Raw genomic sequence first — 23,377 nt, forward strand, 5'->3', positions numbered from 1 at the left:
ATGTTAATTGGACAATAACGTTCTCTTATCTTATCTATTGGCTCGACTATAAGATCCAATTTCTTTCTCAACCAGGGACAATGAACTACAATCAGTTCCATCTCTCAATGCAGACGTTAAGCTAAGACACTACAAGATAATGTTTTATATGAAGAAAAATCTGCAATCTGCCTTGGTCCACAGATCCACCCACAAGAACACACACACCTTGAGATACCAATACGTGTTATGGAAAACACACACGCAAAGTTTATCTTCTCTGTAAGACACGCATACACACTGGAGTGTAATCAGTGAAGGACAGAGAGAAGAAAGGAGCGAATGAGAGCGAGAGGTGCTTAAGGAACACACACGCACACACACACACACACACACACACACACACACACACACAAACACACAAGTTTGGGGATTGAATTCAGCTGGAACAGATATAACAGGCAGACATTTTCCAGATGGTATTATTATGAGGGACTGGGCTTTAGTTAATGAACCTGCTTCATCTCTCCAGCCGATGATATATATATGAGAGAGAGAGAGAGAGAGAGAGAGAGAGAGAGAGAGAGAGAGAGAGAGAGAGAGAGAGAGAGAGAGAGAGAGAGAGAGAGAAAGGGCGTCATCCGAGATTGTAACCAATAGCCCAATAGCAATGTTTCCACCTCCCTCTCATTCTATATATTCTTCTTTCTCGAGTACTTTCCAATGTGTTGACATTTTTAGATTGTTTGGCCATTTTCTTTTTTTTTTCTTCATATCTTACTTTATCTTTTACGTTACTGTATAGTGTAAAGATCCAGGAATGGGATTTCAACAGCTCTGCTTTGTCCACTAAATAAATCATCAAGTTGAATATGGGGCCTATTTTAAGATTAATTGCTTATAACCACATTTATTTGGAACATATTTCAATTGCAGAGAAAATGTGCTGTATGGTCCTAGCCTTTCTGTTATATCGATTTTTCCCGCAAGGAAAAGAAAGATGAGTATTGTTTTTAATATGAAAGTGGTTGAATGACTTTGGTCTCCTTCCAAAATAGTTTGTTGACAGGGAGAGGAGGAGGTGGGAAGAGGGGTGACATGGAGAGGGGGAGAAGCAAGGAGTAAGAGAGGGGGGGAGAAGGAGACGGGGGGGAAGTGGGAAGATGAGACGGGTGGGAGAGGGGGTGGAGGTGAGGGGAGATGGGGAGAGACAGAGAGGGGAAGGGGGAGGAAGAGGGGCATGGAAGAGAGGGGGAGGAGGGGAGGGGAAGGAGGAGAGGGGGAAGAGGGGAGGGGGAGGAAGTGGGATGATGAGAAGGATGATAGAGGGGGGAGGTAAGGGGGAGAAAGAGAGGGGGAGGAGGAGAGGGGGAGGAGGAGAGGGAGAGGAGAAGAGGAAGAGAGCAGCAGGGAGGAGGGGCGTGGAAGAGAGGGGGAGGAGGGGAGAGGACGAGAGGACGAGCAGCGGGTAGAAGGTGAGGGGCTCTTGAGCCGACAGGGGGAATGTGTTGGAAAGTTCTGGTCATCGAGACTACCGTCCTCCAGCTCTGATAACAGCAGAGGGGCGTCTGGAGTGCCACTACTTCATCCATCTCCCTCTACGATGAAAACTCCAAGGACTATAATATAAGTAGTTCAGTGGCACATATTCTTATTGTATTTCACTATAAATATCTGAAAATCAAGATCTTGAAGATGTTACGGGTTGAAATGTTATTCTTGAACAAATGGGAGATTTCTGGTTCATTAAGAGCCATGTAACAAGTTTCTGCCCCTTGAATTTCAGTGTTCCAGAGATGTTGTTGCAACAAGTGAAAATAGGTGAGAATAAGATCCCTTTCTGTTAGTATGAGAGGTTAATGAGTTAGCAGCACCTTGGGGGGGTCGGGGGTTAAGGCGTCTAGTTCAAGGATGGCTACAGGTAGTCTGTAGCTACTAGGGATGAAGCCCAGAGTCTCACCCAAACAGCAGTCTGCACTGTGACAGAATACTGGAGCAGGATCGAGGTTGATTTGGCTGGCGATTCACCCGGTTCAATGTACCCATACATTCTAAATCCATCATACCCTATGCAGAACTAGGGGCATATAGACAAAATATACGGATAAATTGTTGATCATGACTCATTCATGGAACAGGATAAAAAACAGACTCATGCTTTTTTGTTGTTGTTGAGCAGAGTGTTTTTCAGGATAATGATGCAGGATATTGTCCAGGAAATTTGAGCTGTTTTGTGATCTCATTTAGCCATCAAACATAATAAAAACCATCTCTACCAGATACAGACCAAACCACCGATGACGCAGAACAAGTGTTTTTCAAACCCATCTAACCAAATCAATAAGCTCCTAATCAAGTGAAGGCCAATGAAAAAGGCAAATCAGACATCGACGTTTTAGATGAATAATAAACACAGTATCCCACTTCAATAACACATCACATGTCTTGGCAACAGCGCCAAATAAGGCAGGCTACTATACGAGGCCATTCATAAATATCACGGGAGGGCAGGTGTTATGGTCTTGGTGGGGGTGGGGGGGCTATATAAAGACACCACGACAGCATGTTTACATTAACAACATTTAAGAGTGCCATGTTCAAGACAAAAAGCCAGTTTCGGGCCCGACACATTATTGGTGCGCATTTTGTAAACAATGACGACAGAAATAGTCTCCAACAGTAACCCCTGAATCAAGTCTAACACGTTCACTTCTCCCAGTTTTCCCACTGCTCTCCCTCTAGACCCCTTCCAAACTCTCTTTAATTTAATGTCATATGTTCCCTTACTCGTCAGACAGTCGCTGGCCAGGATCAGCGTTGCCAGCAAGGCGAGGCGGGAGAGGATTGCGGGCCGGACGGCTCCGGAGGACCGCATCCTGCAGAGCTCTCCTACCATGGCAGCGACGCACGGACACCAGGGACCATTCCTCCGCCGCGTACCCCCCGTGAAGAAAAAATAAATAAGAGCGTCCTCAAAAAAGCCTCTTGGTGTAGACCTGTTTAGCAATCTTTAAATCAAAGCGGACACGCATGCTCTTGGAGGATTCATGGTGAGGGTTATCGGGCTCGGACGCTCGGTTGTGGATGAGGTGCTTCTGATCACACGGTGTGTGTGTGTGTGTGTGTGTGTGTTTTCGCTGTTGCCCGGCTGGATGAGAGGAGAAACGTCACTGTGTCGTCACGACGTCTCATCTTCACCACGCAGAGGAGACCCGTGGGCGTGTCCATCCATCCACGAAGTCATCTTTGCCAATGTGGTCCCTGAAAAAAAAACTAAGGCTACAAAAAAAACATCACCAACAATGGAATCGAATGCAACAAAACATAAAACAAGATTTACTTAGTACTTCTTCACATTTCTAAATTAGAAAAATAGCAATAGCCTTAATGAAGATTCCGAAATGTATACAAAAACATGAAACGTTCACCCCATACAGCAACTACACATAGGCCTAACTTTATTATATGTGTAGCTTATAGCCGACTACTACCTGCAACACAGGAACACGCTGGACTCCTGATAGTAATATTGCCATCAACCGTCTGCTTTGCATAGGACAGAGGTAAAGTCAAATTTCTGTTATCATCTTCTGTGACAACTACACCCTCAACTGACTTCACAGATCTCTCTTAAACCCATGTCCTCCAAAAAAACTAGGAGAAATAAAAATAGTATCCTCAAACCAGAGGGGAAGGAAGAAGCCTTGATAAGGAACACACAAAGGAGACCGAGTTGACTCCTTGTGGAGCGACAGGGTCGAACAAGGTTCATCATCCGTTGACTACAGTACAGCCTGCGAAGAACCAAAAGAAGAACAAATACAAAGGCAGTCATGCTGGTATATTTAATCGATAATTATTTATTATCAATAAACATGTGATTCACAATTCAGCGTAAAACATATCTAAAAAGTAGGCTTTTCGAAAAGGTTGGGGAGACGAATACACTTGAAACAATAAATAAAGCAGGAGCAGGGGAGAGTGTGTCTGGGGGCTGGGGGGGGGGGGACTTTAAAAAGGATTTGTAGTTCCATTCCAGGGATTTATACATATCATACAACATCTCTTCGATAAGGGGTCGACTCAGGTAAAATAGTGTCATTCATGCGTGTGGAGGGGAAATGGTTTGATGTCGAGATATTGGGAGCTTTATACAACAAGGCTTTGAATGACCGATTTGTCTTCTTTGTTGTGCTGACATCGATGAAGAGTTCAGTGAAACCGAGGATGCAGACAATGATTTCGAAAAAGGCATTGTGTATGGATTATTTGCGTGTGTTCCAACACCATTTAATTTCTCCCACAGAAGGGGGGTGAGACAGGGAAACAGAAAGAGAGGCAAGAGAAGAAATTAAAGGAAAATTTAGTCAAACGAACTAGATTATCGATAACAAATCGGAGGGTTACTTGCACGTTTTTCCTGCAAACCCTAAAGAACCCAAGACCACGTGCACGCTCTCAGCCCGTGCACGCTCCCACCACGCGGATACATGTAAACGCTTCGGTTGTGTAATAGTCTTCGGAATAACCCTCCGCTACCCATCAAACAGCATCGCATAGATCACGCCTCTATAGGGTAGAATGTATGCGTGTGTGTGTGTGTGTGTGTGTGTGTGTGTGTGTGTGTGTGTGTGTGTGTGTGTGTGTGTGTGTGTGTGTGTGTGTGTGTGTGTGTATATATAAAAAAATAAAAGGAGAAATAAATGGCTTGGGCATTTCTCAGTAAGGCCGCTGGTGTAGTGCAGATGTGTGGGTGAAGTGCATGTGCATATTAACCAAGCTGTGCATGTAGGAGTTGTTTGTTACCCCCTGAAAAATGCTATAAAAAAAAAAAAAAAAACCTATCTTCATCTCATCCTCTCCAGCTCCTCTTCCTCCTCCCCGGGCTGGGGGGCCCACTGCCTTGCTCACTGGCTGCAGGGTCCGGAAGAGTCTTCCTCTGCACTCTGAGAGTCATTGGGCCGCGTGGGTTCCAGCTCTGGCTGTTGCCTTGGCGACTCAGGCGCCGCCCCCTTCTCCTCCTCGCTGGTCGGCAGCGGGGGTTGCGCTGATGCTGCCGCTGCCGTCGGCGTCGTGGTGGTGGTGGTGTCCGGTTGCTCCGGGGGAGGAGCCCTCTTGTCCTCCTCGCAGTCCGCCGGCGGCGGGGGGGCTGGTGATGCCGCCGCCGCCGCCGCCGTCGTCGTCGCGTCCGGTTGTTCGGGGGGAGGAGCCACCTTCTCGTCCTCCGCCTCCTTGCCGTCAGCCGCCGGCGGGGGTGGGAGGGAGGCGGTGGTCGCAGGCTCCGGGTCCGTCGACGGGGGGGCGGCCTCGGGGGGCGTCGGCTTGGGGCTCGAGGGGGGCGTGTCCTGGACACACACTGGGGCGGCGGTCACCGGTGCCGGGGGAGGCGGCGGCGGCGGCTCCTCCGAACTCTCCTGCGGCGCCTTGGGGACGGGCGCCGCCTCGACCGTTTCCTTGACGATCTCGACGTCGGCCGGCTCCTGTGCGGCGTCGTCGGCGGCGGCGGCGGGCGCCACCTCGGCGTTCTCCTCCCCCTCCACCGCCGCCGCCGGGACGCCTGCTGTGAGGGCGGGTGGCGCCCCACTCTGGGCCGGGGGGGCAGACGGCTGCTCCTCCCCCCCGGCGGCGGGGGGGGGCGCCTCCTTCTGAACGACCTCCTCGCTGCCGGTCTCCTCGGAGGGGCCGCCGCCGGTCGGAGCGGCGGGGGGGGGCGCCCGGATCTGCCGGACCCCCGGCGACGCCGTTGCAGCCGCTGTTTGGTGACCCGGCAGGAACCCCGCCCTCTTTATCCTTTTCCTCGTCCACCACCTCCTCCTTCTGTTCCTCGTCATCTCCCTCCTCCTCCTCCTCCTCCTCCTCCTCTGGTATTCCGTCCACCCCCGGCACGTCCAGGCAGGACGCGTTGGCCAGTGTGGGGGAGCCCTCCACCTGGATCATGGAGACCACCTGCTTCATCCTCCCCCTCTTCTTCGGGGCCTCCGCTCCGTCGTCGTCGGCAGCGTCCGCTCCGCCCTCCTCCCGCTCCTCCTCGCGGGCCCCGTACTCCTCGGCCCAGTCGATGGAGGGGTTGTCCCCCAGCAGGTGCAGGTTGGGGTCGCTGCTGGTCAGCACGATGCTGTCCCGGTACAGGTTGTGTCTGCGCTGGACCGCTGCGTCCTTCACAGCTGGGGTGGGCGGGGAAGACCGGAGAACAAGGAGTTTGTTTTGACATGCTCTCCGTCAGAATGTCTACATGGGTACACCTTAGCGGTATGAGCTTGAGTCGTTAGTTACACAAAAAACTGCTGGAATCATTGTTTTTACCTTTTAACTTAACCAACGGCCAACTACCACCGATCAGTTATGAGCACATAAAACATGCGAGGGTCACTTGGTGTAAACCGCCTGCATACATTAGAAGATCACCGGTCTGGTGTACAGAACTAAATAAGAAATGGGGACATTGACATTCTTTGCACTTTTCTTAATTTTTCTCTCTCTCTTTGCCTCCTGACATCACACAGCTTTGTGTAGACCGCAACGTGTCTTTTTACCGGCCCGGGTCATGGATCAAAGGTAAAACCGTACTCACCGGTCATGATGTCCTTCATGACGGAGTGCAGCACCACCTCCTCGAAGATGCTGTCCACCAGGATGAAGCGCGTGAAGTCCTCGAAGATCAGCTCCTGGAAGCGCGGCAGGTCCTGGAAGGAACGATCATTCATTTCGGATTTATTTGTGTGCTTTTAAAGAGGTCAAGATGTCAAGAGAGAGGGCAGAGAAGAGTGGAAGAGCAAGAGCAACGACAAAAAACATCGCCCCCCCCCCCTCTCTGCTCCCTTCCATCCTAAGATTCTGAGCCATTGACAAGTGTTGCATTTTGCTGTTGTTTTGAGTTTAAATGTAGCTTTCTGAATTAGACCACCTCTTATCCAAGTAATTGACGGAATACCAGAACACGGTAATGCTGCCGTATTAAGAAAAGCAATCAGGTATCTATAGGGAAAGCGGTTCTTTGCCTTCTTTACTTGAGTAGCGTAGTGTGTCCCACTACAGCACCCGTAGATCCATTACACCGCGATGATGTCACTGACCTCATTCTGACATAGAAAAGAGCTTTATAAATAACCCCGCCGCGATAATGGAGGATTAAAATAGACTCATGGCTCACACATACTGAGATTTCAGTACAATTAGCATACAATGACCCAGTGGGTGTAGTTTCTGTCTATATTCTTTATTTTATTTATTATTATCATTTTGTACTGTATAGTCTAATATGTAAAGGCTTACATATTGAGCTTCCTATTGTTGAATAGCAACCATAAATAGCCATGGTTTGAAATCACTGTGGTGAGGAAATGTAGTGTTTAGTATGAGGCCCTTAGTCTAGATCTACCAGTGCCAAAGCTCTACAGGCCGACCTCATGAGGGCAAGCATGAAGATACTTACAAAGGAATGAACAAATGGACGGACAGACCGACTAAAAAGATGAATGTGGTTCTAGGTCGGTTCCTCTGAGGAGGAGGAGGAGGAGGAGGAGGAGGAGGAGGAGGAGGAGGGTTCTCACGGAGGAACAGGATGGCGTGAGCTGCTTCAACATGTAGGGGATGAAGATCTGGAGCAAAGCTTCTCTGAAGAACCTCTTCCTCACCGTGCTGCTGTCGTAGTCAAACTTCTGCAGGACAACACACACACACAATATGTCCAGATGTTGAATAGTATAGAACAGAGAACATATACACAGGCGTTTAGTGTACAGAGCAGAGATGTACAGATGCAAGGAAGGAGTTTGGTATAGAACACACGGATTACAGATGTTAGAAAGAAGTTGGGTTCAGAAGAAAGATTCCAGAGAACAGTGAGTCATAAGTGAATTCATTAATCCCATAAGTAATTGGTGACTGAAATAATTCATAATTCATTCATTAAGAAACAATGAATGAATGGACAGATTAACAACTGAATTAATCATGATTTAACAAATGAATGAGGTGATGAATGAAGGACGTAATGATGGAGGGCTTGGCCATGTGAGGGCTCCTTCAGTACCTTGATTACGCGGTCCTGGCAGCGCTGGATGGTCTTACAGAGACCCTCTGTACCTTGAGCCTCCAGACTCTGGTGAAGAATCTGCTCAAACGTATACACAGCATCATCCATTTGCTGGGGGGACAAAGTCGGAGACAGGCCGACACACACACACACACACACACACACACACACACACACACACACACACACACACACACACACACACACACACACACACACACACACACACACACACACACACACACACACACACACACACACACACAGAGGGTGGGGGTACAGGGGTACAGAGAGAGATAGTCATTGTTAATTAACCAGATCCACACACACAATCCCATGCCTCCAGAGCCTGGATAGCTCAGTCGGCAGAGCATCAGACTTTTAATCTGAGGGTCCAGGGTTCAAGTCCCTGTTCAGGTGGCGTTTTCCATGACTGGGAATATTGAAGATCTTATGGATAAAATACTATTCGGAGTTAGTGCAGGCATGCCAGAACATATGTACTTACATTGTTTATAATTATAAAATTTGCAATTTTAATCATGTTCTGATTCAGTGTCAACCACTTAAAATTCACAACATATTGGTCTGTATATATTCATTGGGAGATAATTTGAGTCAGTCATTTTGTAATGTAAATTTTCAAGCATCCTTCTGTTTGGTGCAGGTATACACGGATCTGTTCTTTATACTTGGATTGAAGTAGTTCTGGATATGCCTTCAAATCAATATGTCCATGACTTCCCAGAACAGAAGCAGTACTTATGTAGATGATGTGGCTGCTATACATCCACCTAGCCACAAGAGGGCGCTGCTACACCATCTGTTGTGCTGCAGAACTTTCTTCACATGGTTTTAAAAACAAACTATCCAATTACTTCCCCAAAGAAATCTGGATTGATTGTTTTCCATTTTTGGTTGTCCAATGTCAGAATCAGACCGCATGAAACTTTTCTGAAATAATTTACAGTTCCTAGTGAAAACAAACTTTTCATCTCAAAATAACATTTATCACTTGATACAGGGACACAGCGCAAAAATATTTAGTTCTGGATCAAACAATTTGTCTCTCTGTCAGCTCGTTCTTCTGACAGGAAATGGTGGCAAACGTTGTCCTTGAACGGTTTCCTGTTCACGCGTTGTTTATGAACTCTGAGTGACCCTGACTTTGGACGCCCACCCCCCTATCTAGACCAGCCACGCAGACAAGTTCCATTCTGTAAAGAAAGGAGCCAGCCATGGTTACACTCCTCTCTCTGTGTGTGTGTGTGTGTGTGTGTGTGTGTGTGTGTGTGTGTGTGTGTGTGTGTGTGTGTGTGTGTGTGTGTGTGTGTGTGTGTGTGTGTGTGTGTGTGTGTGTGTGTGTGTGTGTGTGTGTGTGTGTGAGAGAATGCCTGAGCCCTTGGTGCTAAACATCTGGAAAAGTATAAAAAGGAGTGTTGTCGTGGCAATGCGCTTTAGCAACACATTAAAGCTTTTCGCTGTCCGACTCAGAACTAATGTCAGGCACTTAGCAGACAATTATGCAAAGTAGCACTTTAGGGAGAAAGCCTTTCTTTTAGGAAGCCTAAAGATTGACACAGAAAAGCTTGGATGAGTTCCAAACATGCAAGTCAAGTTTCCTTTGATACAATTTGCCCAAAAAAAGTTTTAAATAAACAAATTTTAGATGGATAAAGTCTGAAAAGGAAGCCACAATGACACTGTTTTAAAGAGACACACCTGTGCTTGTAGTTCTATCTTTTTTTTTTTCTCTGTGTCTAAACATGTTAAAATCACCCCCAAAAACCACCAAACCGGTCCACAGAAACAGAAATGATCCCCAGGTAGTTAACAAGGTGACCACATTGTGTAATTGCAGTAGCTCACCAGATTGGGCGATGTTCACCTAATGATTAATAGCTTTGGATATTTGGCTGCTCCAAAGTGAAATGTCACCCATTGAAAAAAGCCCTCTAGTTGATCCCGGATCTCCTCACCTCTCTCATGAGGATCTGGGCTCTCTGGACGAACACGGAGGGGCTGGAGACGTCAAAGCGCTGCTGCAGGCCGTCCAGACTGAGCCGCTCCACCTGCTCGTAGCAGCTCTGCATCTTCACCGGGTGGAACGCCAGCATGGAGATCTTGTCCATGTGCTGGACGGCCGAGAGAAGAGGTGAATAATAAGGATAAGATAAGATGACGCTTTGTCTATCCCAGACTGGAAAGGTGGGATTCGCTCTGTGTCACTTTGGATAGAAATGTCAGGTCAGTTACTTAATAAATGCTTAATGCATGACCTCCATCCTAGAGATGGATCTAGACATTAGATATAACTGCTGACTGAAAAGGCATCTGTACCAAGCTGTCCTGGCTAAAGCAAACCTTTCCTAGTGTCTAATCATGCTTTAGGTCACCAGTTCCCAGCATGTGAAACATAACAATACTGACGACTGTGGACCACGATATTAGCAGGCTGTATACGTAGGTGACTCATGTCTCCAGCTTGGTTACCAGGAACTCTTATAAGTCCTCCATGAGTCATGCACATGCACGCAATTGGTAAACTAAGAATGGAAATTATTTTCCTTGGTGACAAGGATGTATCACGGTCTTGCGTTCACGGTTCTCCGTTTGGTACAGTTTTTGCAGCGCAGGCAGTGAAGGGTGTTCCATTCATTTACGTTTCCCGGCCATAACGCCAACGCTGAAGGAACGCACATTAGCATGATGCTCGCTGGGTTTCAGATCCTTATATCCAAGTATTGTGAAATACTTGACGCACACACACACGTACACGCACACGCATACGCACAAACCCACACACCTCTGCCACCGTCTCCTTGGTGCCCTCATTGACGGCGTTCTTGCTCATGTCCACCAGCTCCCGGAAGAAGACGTCCCGGACCTCCGAGAAGCCTCTGCTGGTAGGTTCCATCAGCGCCTCCAGGATGGAGCTGATGTAGGGCTGGATGCTCACCTTCAGCAGCTTGTCCGCCTTGGACAGCACCACGCCTGGGGAGACAGGGGCAGAGGAGCTTGGGTCAGGGTCTGGCTCTCCCAGGTGAACCTCTACATGAACACCGGCAATGCCGGCGCTTCTGGGTGGTGGGTGTTGTGAACACATAAGACGATGGATTTCATATCCTGCACAGTTGCTTTTTATGCTTGTACGTCTGCACGGGGATGAATCTCAAATTGCAGTTTTGTATGTGACCTGCAATAAAAAACGCATTCCTGATTCTGTTGCATTTTGACATTTATAGCCTCACGATGTTCTTGCAGTATAGCGGACTCTCGCATCAAAAATAAGACAAACCAATCAAATGTCTATGACTCACCATGTGGCATGCCCGAGGTATGTCAGGCCGACTTTGTTTACATAGCATTGTTTCTAAAAGCTGGGCGTGTGCTGTGCAGTATTGTGTTCTTTAAGGATCACATTCTGATCATGCTCACAAAATGTCTGGCTACTAATAAAAGTATTAAGAGTTGGTAACAGAAACTAATACTGGAATGTGCAACACCAGTTTCATCTGCCAATCAACCAGAACAAAGGATTGACACATGGCATTGAGGTTAGATGAGGTAACATTTGGTTATGCACACAGAGACACATTGAGATTCGAAGGGAAGGATATCCATGCTTTCTTTAAGGCCCCGGCCTTAAAGAAAGCATAACATTGACAGGGCGCGCACCTGTGTTGCATTAGCTGCAGCACAGCAATGCAGTGAGACATTAGCTACAGCACTGCGTTAGCTGCAATTGCTACCGTGCCGAATTAGCTGCGTTGGCTGCCGGACTGGGAAAGCGGCGACGCTGCGTTAGCCGTAGCGCTACACGGCCTGCAGGGTGTTCACCTGACCTCTGATCTTGTTGGTGACGTGCTCCTTTGAGGTGATGATCTGGTCCATGTCTGTGCGGATGGAGGCCTCCAACAGGGGGCGCCCCGCCTCGCAACGCTGCTCCAGCGCACGGAACTGCGCCTCACACTGCCGCTGCACCAGGCTGTACACCGCGTCACTGATCTGGACACACACACACACACACACACACACACACCCCTGTCAGAACCTGGAAATTCCCATTCACACACAGACAGACTATGGCACGGTCCCATTTCTCTTCCCTTGACAAGAACACTTGCTTTGTGTTCCCTAAGCTGCAAGTCAGCTACCGAGCTGGGTAGCGTTCAAGGGATGATTTTAAGGGAAAAACAGCACTCCCCCTTGCTCTCTTAAGCATTGGGACACACTACCCCTTTGTGAGACTTTGCCAAATCTAGGGTTCGGGCTCAAATCTAGGGGAAGGGGGAGAATTGGGCCAGGGCCTAAGTGTGTGACTATGAAGCAGGTTATTATGGCCCTGGCTGTCCTCACCAACATCCAGTTGCGCTGCCTCTCGTGCATCTTCCCTTTGAGGCGCGGGGAGATGAGGTCCCTGATCTCTGGGAGCAGGATCTCCATCACCAGGTTGGAAAGGATCTGCAGACACAGACAGACACATGAATCAGAAACACACACACACATACAAACACATACACGTCGATCAAATCAACACGATCCACAAGCCAAGCGGACACATCCCGTAGTTTTACACATGCATTCACCCATGCATTTACACGTGTACAGTACACAAAGACACGTCGGTGTTTGAACAGTGGTTGCGTTAGTAAGGTGTGGCTTGGTGTGTGTTTGTAGGCGTGTACGGGGGTAGGTGTGGTTTTTGTGTGTGTGTCGCTAGGTGTGGCTTTGTTTGTATGTGTGCACACATGACAGCTCCCTGTGGAAAAGGCGCCTAACGGAGATCAAACCAATATAACCGACCAAACCAATGCAAGTGTGCTCACTTGCATGACTGTGTGGTAATGCACATCCACCTGTATAAACTTCTACACAAAAAAATATACTGAAAAAGTTATCTTAACACGTCAGAAGAATTGTCTTTAATCTTTATATATTAGCTCCATCAGTGTCCACTCCCTGGATGCTTCTCAAAAGCTGACCTCTTCAAACCTATTCACTCAAGTCATTGAGAACAACGCACTCAAAGATGGCCAGCTGAAGTAATTCCATTTCGCGGCCCGAGGGCTGTAAACTAAACACCACCTGAACAACACCTTAATTTGTAGAAAACACAGAAGTCGTAGATAACATATCAAGCTCCAACAATATAGAGGTACCGCAGGCTGTTCCCAACAACAGGTGGAATAATCTTGACGTTTGTTTTTCCATGGATTAAAGAGATTGAGGAGCGAGGTCAACCGGTCGGGAAGAGGCAGCAGTGTGTGCCTAGGGGCTGTGGTGCTACCTAACGTTGGGAACGTTACTTTAAAAAAGTAATTAGTTATAGTTACTCACTACTTGTTTCAAGTAGTGAGTGCGTTAGTAACTGAAATACTCAGTTACTAATGCACTCACTAAAGTAACTATTTGCGTTACTGTAAAAAAAGAAAGTTGCTATATGTCAAAGAATTTGGATTTTTCCGGGCAGTTTTCACATGGCCTTAATGTGTTAAATGGTTGAACTGCCAATTCAAGGCCCTGATATACATCCAACTGAATTCTAATTGGCGTGGTTGCAAAGGCTGTGGAACATCTGCAGAATACTACAGAAATTGCCAACTTTTCATTGGTTTGCTCCGGACTCGCCATTTCTGCTGCTTCATCAAATCTGTTTGGTGTGTGCGTGTGCGTGTGCGTGTGTGTGTGTGTGTGGCGCGCATGTCCTGGCTTGTGTGTAAAAACACTGGCTCCGATTGGCTACCATGAAACATGACTCTGCCTTAGCCAATCATAATCGCTTATCTCGTTGTTAATCCCACCCGGTCTCCTCACTAGCAGTTTGTGTTGGAGCCAGGGGTGCGTTCGGATTACGCAGTTCATTCAATCAATTCATAGAAACGCACCGCATTTAACGTACAGTATTGGTAACGCTGTTGTAACGACGGAAACAGTAATTAGTTTGATTACCCCGTTACTGAAAAAATAACGGCGTTACCTAACGCCGTTCTTTTAAACGGCGTTATTACAAACACTGTACCTGACTGATGCCAATCTATTCAGGCATCCCTGTTCACCCTGGCTGTGGTGCTACCTGACTGATCCCAAACTATTCAGGAATCCCTGTTTACCCTTCAGGACACAGCGGGCATAAATAAGTGAAGGTGTGAAACCAGTGGATACCTTGGAAACATAAAGTCGTCTCAGTAATGTGGTCAGATTCTATATATAACATGGAATCTAGTAAAATGTTACATATATCCTGGGCTCTTTTATATTTGAACACACACACACACGCACACACACACGCACACGCACACGCACACGCACACACACAACTGGAGAATCTAACCGGCGACCCTCCGTTTGGAGAGGACGAGCTGCTCACCTGCGGGTGCCCGCCACACATCATATCCCAGGTACCGTACTGGCCCTTGGCCTGCCGGAAGAGACGCACAGAGTCTGTGAAGGCTGGGGTCTGAACCCTGCTCTCCTCTGACAAACCTGCCGAGAGAGAACAAACACAAAGTCACACCCTAACCCTATTATGTGACCCATTTTCTGCCTGCTCAAACACTCGTTATTCATGTATAAAGAAATGGTTTGGCCTTTTTGGACACGACAGGAGGAAAATGGGTTGAAACAGATGGGGAAAGCTGGTATTACCACAGGTCAGAGTTAAACATGGTCACTATAGGATGTATCTCTTAAGCGCTTAGCGAACTAGCAGTTGATCCCCGCTAATAACTCCTGGTAAAAACAAAAAAACAACACGTGTTGCTTTGAGAAAAAAAAGGTGCACTGCTCCACTATGCAGTTCCATCCGCCAACATGATTGCTAGCAGCAGAAAAGAGAAGCAGGACTGTGGTTTCATGAGCAAAGATTAAGCTTTTTCTGTTACGGATTTATCCGTCCATTTTTTAACTGCCAACACTGCCACCATACGACACGTCCTGTGGGACTGCACAAAATCACTAATCACTCGACTTGGCCACCGACTCTGTTCTTGAATTGACCCTCCTTTGTTACTTTAAGTGAAACTTTGTTTTTTTTTTAAGAATTTAAATGAACATGCTTTTTTCTGCAAATGTAATCTCTGAATGCCTGTTGTGTTGAAGGTTGCCATGGAATACAACTAGCAGAAGTATACAGTGCGGCTCCATACAGTGACCGGTTTAGGGAAACTTATGTTTTAGGGGGTTATCATGGAGACGCCTACAAACAGCAATGAATGTGGGTTTTAGGGGAAGTAGATTCAAAAGTTCTTCCTTAAAAGTATTAGATCATAATTGATAATCACGTCACATGAAATTAGCGTGATGTTGGCTCTGCGTCTGCTGTACAAACACGCTAACGTTTTTGGGCACAACGTATACGTAAAGATTAGTTAAAGAGAACAAAGTCAGACACGTAAGAGGATGTTTCAACAATTCGCTCCGTGGGGCTTTTTCAATTATAATGTTTGTACGAAGGTGTTTTCAGTTGCGAGTTAGAATTAGACAACTGTGATTCAGAAAGCTAAACAGGCTCTACATTAGGGTAGAGAGGGTTGGAATGTAGCTATGACACAGCCAGTAAGTGTATGAGCCTGTGTGCATTCTGAGTAGGGCAGTTATGGACCACAGACAGGAAATCATAGCCCCTTAAGATAGCACTGTGTGTGTGTGTGTGTGTGTGTGTGTGTGTGTGTGTGTGTGTGTGTGTGTGTGTGTGTGTGTGTGTGTGTGTGTGTGTGTGTGTGTGTGTGTGTGTGTGTGTGTGTGTGTGTGTGTGTGTGTGTGTGTGCGCGCATTGGAGATAAGGACAAAGAGGAAATACGGATAATAGATTTTATATGCATCCAACCTAATTGAAAGCTTTATAATTCTCTACAACTAACCCACTCATAAAAACATTCACTTTCTAGCCATAACATTATGTTGTAGACATGTATATATTTTTATGCATATTGTACTGTTTGTATGTGTATATTTTTTTACATGTTCTCTTGCCTTGCTGTACTTTGTGTTTGAGATTGGTACTTTAAAAAGGTATTCTGGATCAGAATACAATTTTCTTTAGGGTTTGGTCCCACAATTGTGACCAACTCTAACTTTAGTACCTGAACTTTAAACAGCACACTGAGTGTTTCAGTGTCCGAGACACACTACCAGCAGCCCCTCCCAAAGCACACCTCACGACATCGTAACAAGCTGAAATAACCAAACATGCAACGTGAGGACCAGCAAAACACAGGAACCGTTGTCCCGGGCAACGGCGGCTGTTTGGTTCTCCCACACTTTAGCAAGGTCAATGAAACGCTGTGTTGTTGGTCAATGAAAGGATCACTTCCTTTTTACAGGCTTTCGGCCCCAAAAACAGAGGCTCAGAATAGAAGAGTGTGTGATGATTAACAAAAATTGGAAATACCTTGTGAAATAGTTTCTCTATAGTGAACTCTGGCCAGAGATCTGTGCTAGCAAGTGTTTGCATAATGAGTCACACAGCGCCCCTTAATGAACGGGACGACCACGCCTTCATGGGGACCTCATTTCTACCTGCCAGTCACCCTGCCTATCTTCTGAATGATTTGGCCGGATATGTGGCAACCTGCTCCCGGCGTAAAGACACCTCTGGCATTTGAAATCACACCCTCTGTGTCACATACACACACGTATTTTAAGTAATGCTACGGAATTTTCTTACATTCTGTATGATGACAAAAACTCCCTCACTAAACCTTTTAAGGACACTTATTCCTTTTTGTTTACGACTTCAGTGGAAAGTCAGCAAAAGTGACTCCCGGTGGATTTGGGTTCGAACACACAACCTTTAAGCTACGAGTCAAACCAAAGCTACACAACTATCCAATCCCCCGATTAGGACATCAATTATTTTCAAGAAACCTACTGTATATAGAAGGCTTTGCCTCTTATCATGTGTTGCCAATAGTCATTCCAGATGTTACATCTCAGATGTTTATAAATATCTGAAGCGACTGCTCCACAGCTGTCTGAAGGCTTTTAATACAAGCCCCAGAGTAACTGTCTGCGGGCTCCATTACCCACCAAAGACTCACTAATTAATCTAAAGTGAGGTTTCTAAACACAGGTAAACCCATTTAGAACACAAGGACATACTGTGTATTTACACACACAGTTCATTTCAAATGTTAATACATTACATCATTAACATTCTTAAATTATATTCAGAGTTTGTATTCCTGGCAAAAGAAAGTCCTTTGTAGTGCCGCATTTGTAACCATTTCAAGTGAATATCTGCCAACAAAGGTGACGTGTTCTGTAAGAGTTATTTTCTGAAAGAAGCAAAGATGAAATAACCGATGCACGAAAATAGACACGTCTACAGTACATCACATGCCAAGTGTTGAAGAACGCTGTGGGTCCTGCCGCTGCCTGCATTTATGGATCTGTGAGCATAGTTGGTGAAGGGAAACACAAACCCTCTCCCTGGGATTCAACCATAAGTCCCCACTGCGTGCTGGGAGGGAGGCAGGACATGAGTGCAGTTCTGCAAGGAAACTCTCAGGAGGCACCAGAGCCACTAAGTAAGCCCTCTGTCGTTGCAGAGTAAACAGTTCTAGCGAGGAGCTCCAGCTCCGCGTGGGGAACAAAGATGGTGATTATGTCAGGTCGGTCACAACGTGGCTCCGCTTCTCTCGCACACCTTTTAACTGTTCTGCATTCTCTAACAGTTCTGTTTAACATGATTACATGTACCTCAACTTCAGTACAGAGGAAACCAACTATCAAAACTATGGAAAAGTACTTGGGCTGCCTTCACCCAAACATAGTTCAATGTCCTTTAAACATCTTTCAACAACTGTAACAACGGGAAAAGTACTCCACTAGAGGGTGGATCAGAAATCCACCCTGTGTGCGTGTATGTGTGTATCTCTGTGTGTGTGTGTATCTCTCTGTGTGTGTGTGTGTGTGTGTGTGTGTGTGTGTGTGTGTGTGTGTCAATGGCTTCTACCAAAACCTGTCCTGTGTAGCACATTGTTATTGCGCTTAGCTTCAGGGAAAGCAGGGATGAGAGTGTGCTGAGCGCTAACCGGATAGCAACTTAGCATGACAGAAGGTTAGCGTGTTCCACCAAAACGAGTCATGTTTATCTCATAGTTACAGGGCTTTTTTTCGTTACTTGCTTCAGTGTATTTAAAAGCACACAATGACTGCTTAGAACTACCAGAAGCCAATTGCAGTGCGTTTTTAAGAGCAGGAGAAATCAGGGCCCATCGCTGACCAGGAATGACTAGACAAAGTGATGGGTTGAAAGGTAGCACTCCCCTTTCTCTCTTACCTCCCTCCTGCCTGCCTCGTCCAAACTCCCGGATTGGGTGACTTATGGTACACTTGGAAAGAAGCCATTTAATTGGGAAGTGTGACGTTGGAATGGAGGAGAAGGAGGCTGAGTAGGCGGAGGTGAGAGAGGTGGTATTTGAGTAGTTGGTGGTGTTGCTGCTAAAGGTATTGGAGGAGTTGGGGGAGGTGGAGGAGGAGGTAGGAGCAATTCAAAGAGAGAGGGGGAGGTGGTGGTGATGAGTGTGGTGGTGTCCCCTCTTGCTCACCATCTTTGGTCAAGCACACACACACACACACACACACACACACACACACACACACACACACACACACACACACACACACACACACACACACACACACACACACACACACACACACACACACACACACACACACACACACACACACACAAAAGAAAGAAGAGATGGAGAAAGAGAAAGATAACGAAAGAGACACAGATACAGATAAAGAGCCAGGAAGATTGAGAAAAGCATGAATAAAACCCTCTATAGGGCTACATTAAAAAAATATCTACATCTCAAGCCCTCAGTGTACTTTAATCCATCTGATGTCTAGGAGGGAGCTCGAGATGTGTGTGGGATTGAGGTAAGGGATAAGGGAGGAAGTATGATGGAAACCTTAACAGCTAAAGAGGAACTACAAGGAGCAAACCTCACAAGGGAAGCATGAAGCCACATTTACATGTTTTGGCCGGGTCGTCACAGTGGAATTACTGCAACAAAAGTCTCCTTGATTTGTAGCGAAACCGCATTTCGGATTTAACATCCTAACCAATAAAATAAAATGCCAGTCAGTAAGTTAAACACACACAGTTCTACCCGTTCTTCTCCAACCACCTCACAGAACTTTAAAATGTTTCAGACATGTTGGTTCTTGCCCTCACAGAATTGCACACCCTCCACTTATTCCCAGAAGGCTTACGATGCTAATATAAGTTTTTAATCTTAGAACATGAAATTGCGCAATGGGCATTTTGTAGTCATGCTGAACAAACCGGAACTTGTTTAAAGAGATGAAGTCACTGTTTTTCGAATATTGGAAAGCGGATGTAGGATCATCTGACTATGACCGAAGGGCAGTATACCTCCAAAATTTGTCGTTATGCACTTATTTTTTTAGCGAACTAAAAGTTGCAATACATAACATTTTGACTAGCTCTTAGCATAGAATGGACCTGGACATATCTGTACTAAATGCTGATCGATAGTGATTTATCTAATGTCATCAATAAAAGCACCTCCTATAACTGATACACATGCTGGCCGACCCGTACCGCTCCCTTTGTTCAAGTGGCATGTTGCAAGGTTTCTACAATATCCAAGAACAAACCATTTATTTGCATGCTAAAGTCTAGAACATTTGGCTAGTGTGACCACGCCATCCGTATTCCAGCACGGAACAGCCCCTTGGCCACGGCACACTTGGGAGAGGTGTGCCGTGGCCAAAGTACAGATGCTAATGAGATGACACGCGCACACGCACGGATACGCAACGTGAGCTGGATGATGTAGTCCAGGTCTATTCAACTAGCGGCCCGTGGGCCAAATGCGGCCCCTCTTAATTTTTTTCTGGCCCGCAAGAGGTTGCATGCAAAAAATAAATAAAATAAAGGAGAAACATAGTTGCATGCAAATCGGGTTTCTGTGTGTAGCCGGTGATACTAGCCAGTATCAGTACCCCACAATCAGGAACTGGCATCACTTATTCTGACAATGTTTGGCTCAACCGATACGTGTGAGTCTAGCTTTTCTCATATGAATGCCATCAGAACAAGGGCACGTTGCTCCATGACCTATGAGAAGCTGCATGAGTGTCTCAGGATGAGCCAAACTAGGCAAACAAGGCAGTGCAATCTTTCTCACTGACTCACTGGCTCAAAATGTCTCATATGTACAGTAGTTCTGTTTTGCGGTGATTCAAACAACATTGTTGAATTCTAAATACGTGTCCAAAATATGTGAGAACAAAATCTTTTATAATGATATGATTAAAAGTGAAGAAGGAAGGAATGCGTCTGACAAGTTTATTCCATGTAGTAGTACTATATATATTAAGTTAACACTACTTTAAGTACGATTTATTTGTAGCGATTCATTCACGTAGTTTTACTCTGTGTGGCCCATGAACACCCAGTGGTTTTCCTTTTCGGCCCACTTGTTAAGGAGGTTGAATAGCCCTGATGTAGTCCTTGCGCGGCCCTTCTTTCTTTAGGTCCATGCCCTTCTTCCCCACACCAATCATTTTAAACAATGGCGTCAAGCGGTTCACGAGTGGGTTTACGTTGGTGCGATAGTGAAGTCGAGTGTTTATTTGAAATTTGGGCCGACGACAGCATTCAGTCACAGCTGGGCACCACGCCTGGCGATGACGTATTTATCTTATTACGACGTGATGACGTATGTATGAAGGAACAATCGTGCCCAGGCCATGGCTTTTGGGAGCAGTGTGACCACGGGCCAGCGGGGGGAGTGGGGAGGGGGGGAATCGTGCTGAATCTTCCTGCAGCAGGGAACAGGCAAACTTGCCTATTGTGAGTGCGCCCTAACAGTACTGTATTACAGGCTAAAAATCTAAATGTATGTATACATTTTTTAAGGAACCTCATCTGGACACTTGGATTACTGCGCTATCATAGACGATGAGCTAATTTTGGAAGTACACCTACACCTTACAGGCCACCTAGCTTGTTCTACGTCATGTTTGAGGTGGAGGGAGATGATGTGAGGGAAGGGGGTGGGGGTGTATTCAGTTGGTTGCATTCTGCAACCTCAACACTAGATGCCACTAAGTCCTACACACTGCACCTTTAAATACATTTGAAAACATTCAAATGCATTTGCAATTGATCTCACCATCGTTGGCGTGTCGTACACAGTCCTGGAAGACGGCGAGCCACTTGTCCTGTTCCTTCTCCGTCCCCACGCAGAAGTAGAGGTGGCGTCCGTATGGATGCCAAAGGATCAGGGGGAACTGGGTCGCCACCTTCAGGAAGGGAGCGCTCCCCACTTTGGCCTTCACGCCTGGAGACAAACAGCAAGACAAACATATTGAACACCTGCACAGTGTGCTTTGACTCGGAGTCGACCCCAAAAAAACAGACGTGTTGGCACAGGCACAGAATTGTGTTTTTTCTTTTGCATAAAATGTATTATAGTAATATTCGTGAGTAAGAGAAAAAGAATACAGCTGACTATGTTAACACACTGTGTGCTTTGCTAAGTGGAAAATATATACTTCCACTTCTTCCTTTGGTCGCACTACAAATATGAGCACCAAAATGTGCGCTCCCTGTGCTGTGGCCGTTATCTGTACTGGTGCCAGATACCAGATCTATTCAAGAGTTAGAATGAAGTACTGTAGCATCTGTACAATATTATAACATGCGTAAGACACATTAAATGCCTTTTAACCTTGTTGACAATGAGGGGCAAGGAAAAGACTCACAACGCATACGATTTTTGGATCTCGATTATATTGATTGGGTAAAATAAAGTCATGGTGGAACATGAACTGTAATTAACCCCCCTCCCCCCCTCAGAAATGCCTCTTGTACTCCCAAGAAAGCTAGCATGCATATGAGATAAAACATAACTAATGACAACTGTTGGCCGACAATGCCTGCAGGGAGTGGATACAAAGGGCAGCACACAGCACTGTCCTGGTCGCACATCGAAGCCACTCATAGGAGATTAAGACACACTCATTCTTAAGGTCCCGGTCCTTAAAAATGGGGTATTGTACAGTTTCAATGGCAGGGAATTGTGATACGGTTACAGTATCGGTATACCATGCAACACACACACACACACGTAGTCAGGGTGAATAAAATAGCCTCAGGCGGAGAGAACTCCATAATGGTGTTCAAAGGATTAGACGTGACATTTAGAAGGGCTGTCACCCAGAGGAGGGGCCCGCAGTCCCTCCCCCTCCCTGTCTTCCCTTGTTCCACACACACACACACACACACACACACACACACACACACACACACACACACACACACACACACACACACACACACACACACACACACACACACACACACACACACACACACACACACACCCCAGCTTAAAGAAACATCTTCATCAACCTGTTATGTAATCCTCCCTTGTCACCCTGTTTTCCTCGTCCTCGTTCTCTTAACTTGTGCTTCTTCTGAGCGCTATCACCTCTTTCCAACCATCTTCCTTCCTTCCATTCTCGCTTCCTGATTCCTTCCATGGGCTGCAGGTAGTAGATTCAGTTGTGAACTCTTCGGTACACTCTTCTCTAAAAAGTCAGCTCAAGAAGTGAAGAAAAACGTGTTTTGCTAATAATATTACTGCTTCCATGATTTGTAGACCTGCATGATACTGTACTCAAGCACACCTGAAGTGCCCCCCCAACCCAACCCGACCCATCCCCTCTCGATCCCAGGGACACCCATCTCGCCCACCTTCTCTCAAAGGTCTCAGCATGTAGACCGTTCCCCCCCCCGCCCCTCCCAGGGTCTCACCTGGTAGGCTGTTGGCCACCAGCTCCAGGTACTGCTCCATGGAGGTCAGCACTTTGTATCCCGCACAGCTCAGGGTCCCCTTGGGTTGCAGGCCTCGGTCATGGGACTGGAAGAGAACAGAGACACAGCTAAACCAATCAGATAGAGATGAGGGGAGAGGTCAGCCAATAAGAACATAGAGAGATGAGGGGAGAGTTCAGCCAATAAGAACAGAGAGATGTGAGGGGGGAGGTCAGCCAATAAGAACAGAGAGATGAGTGGAGAGTTCACCCAATCAGAATAGAGAGATAAGAGTCTGGACAGAGATTAACAAATCAGAAACAAGGATTCAGAGTTTTTAGTATACAGCTGTTTGGTAGGTCTTTGAGTAACCTACATTCTCAGACTTTAACTTTAAAAGAAAAGCCTCTTTTACAGCTTCATGACGTTGGATTTGAAATATGGATGGGAAATCATATTTATGACACATTAAGAGACAAACCATTAGAGACACGCAAAAGAGCTTCATACATGGTACTTTTTTCTGACCATCTAGTATGATTATAGACTTTTGT

At 46.3% G+C, this 23,377-nt stretch overlaps 1 protein-coding gene, 1 long non-coding RNA gene and 1 other non-coding gene across 3 annotated transcripts in view; 2 read left to right on the plus strand and 1 right to left on the minus strand.

Annotated features, from left to right (window-relative positions):
• The first annotated feature begins 3,744 nt into the window (after nt 1-3,744).
• Nucleotides 3,745-4,891, plus strand: LOC132459430 (uncharacterized). Its single transcript, XR_009526235.1, has 2 exons — nt 3,745-4,618; nt 4,720-4,891. It is a non-coding gene; the product is annotated as an uncharacterized LOC132459430 (long non-coding RNA).
• Nucleotides 4,892-5,090: 199 nt separating this feature from the next.
• The window catches only part of niban2b (niban apoptosis regulator 2b), a 30,091-nt gene continuing 11,804 nt past the window's right edge, over nt 5,091-23,377 (minus strand). The window contains exons 4-14 of the mRNA XM_060053960.1: nt 22,824-22,929; nt 21,178-21,345; nt 14,385-14,500; nt 12,374-12,478; nt 11,860-12,022; nt 10,821-11,008; nt 9,994-10,149; nt 8,012-8,125; nt 7,530-7,637; nt 6,551-6,662; nt 5,091-6,143 (exon numbers count right to left, since the gene is read on the minus strand). Coding sequence (XP_059909943.1) covers nt 5,218-6,143; nt 6,551-6,662; nt 7,530-7,637; nt 8,012-8,125; nt 9,994-10,149; nt 10,821-11,008; nt 11,860-12,022; nt 12,374-12,478; nt 14,385-14,500; nt 21,178-21,345; nt 22,824-22,929 — 2,262 coding nt within the window. The 3' untranslated portion in view covers nt 5,091-5,217. The remainder of the gene's footprint in view (nt 6,144-6,550; nt 6,663-7,529; nt 7,638-8,011; nt 8,126-9,993; nt 10,150-10,820; nt 11,009-11,859; nt 12,023-12,373; nt 12,479-14,384; nt 14,501-21,177; nt 21,346-22,823; nt 22,930-23,377) is intronic.
• Nucleotides 8,362-8,434, plus strand: trnak-uuu (transfer RNA lysine (anticodon UUU)). Its single transcript has one exon. It is a non-coding gene; the product is annotated as a tRNA-Lys (tRNA).

Source organism: Gadus macrocephalus, chromosome 6 (genome assembly GCF_031168955.1).
Source record: "Gadus macrocephalus chromosome 6, ASM3116895v1".
Classification (NCBI taxonomy): domain Eukaryota; kingdom Metazoa; phylum Chordata; class Actinopteri; order Gadiformes; family Gadidae; genus Gadus; species Gadus macrocephalus.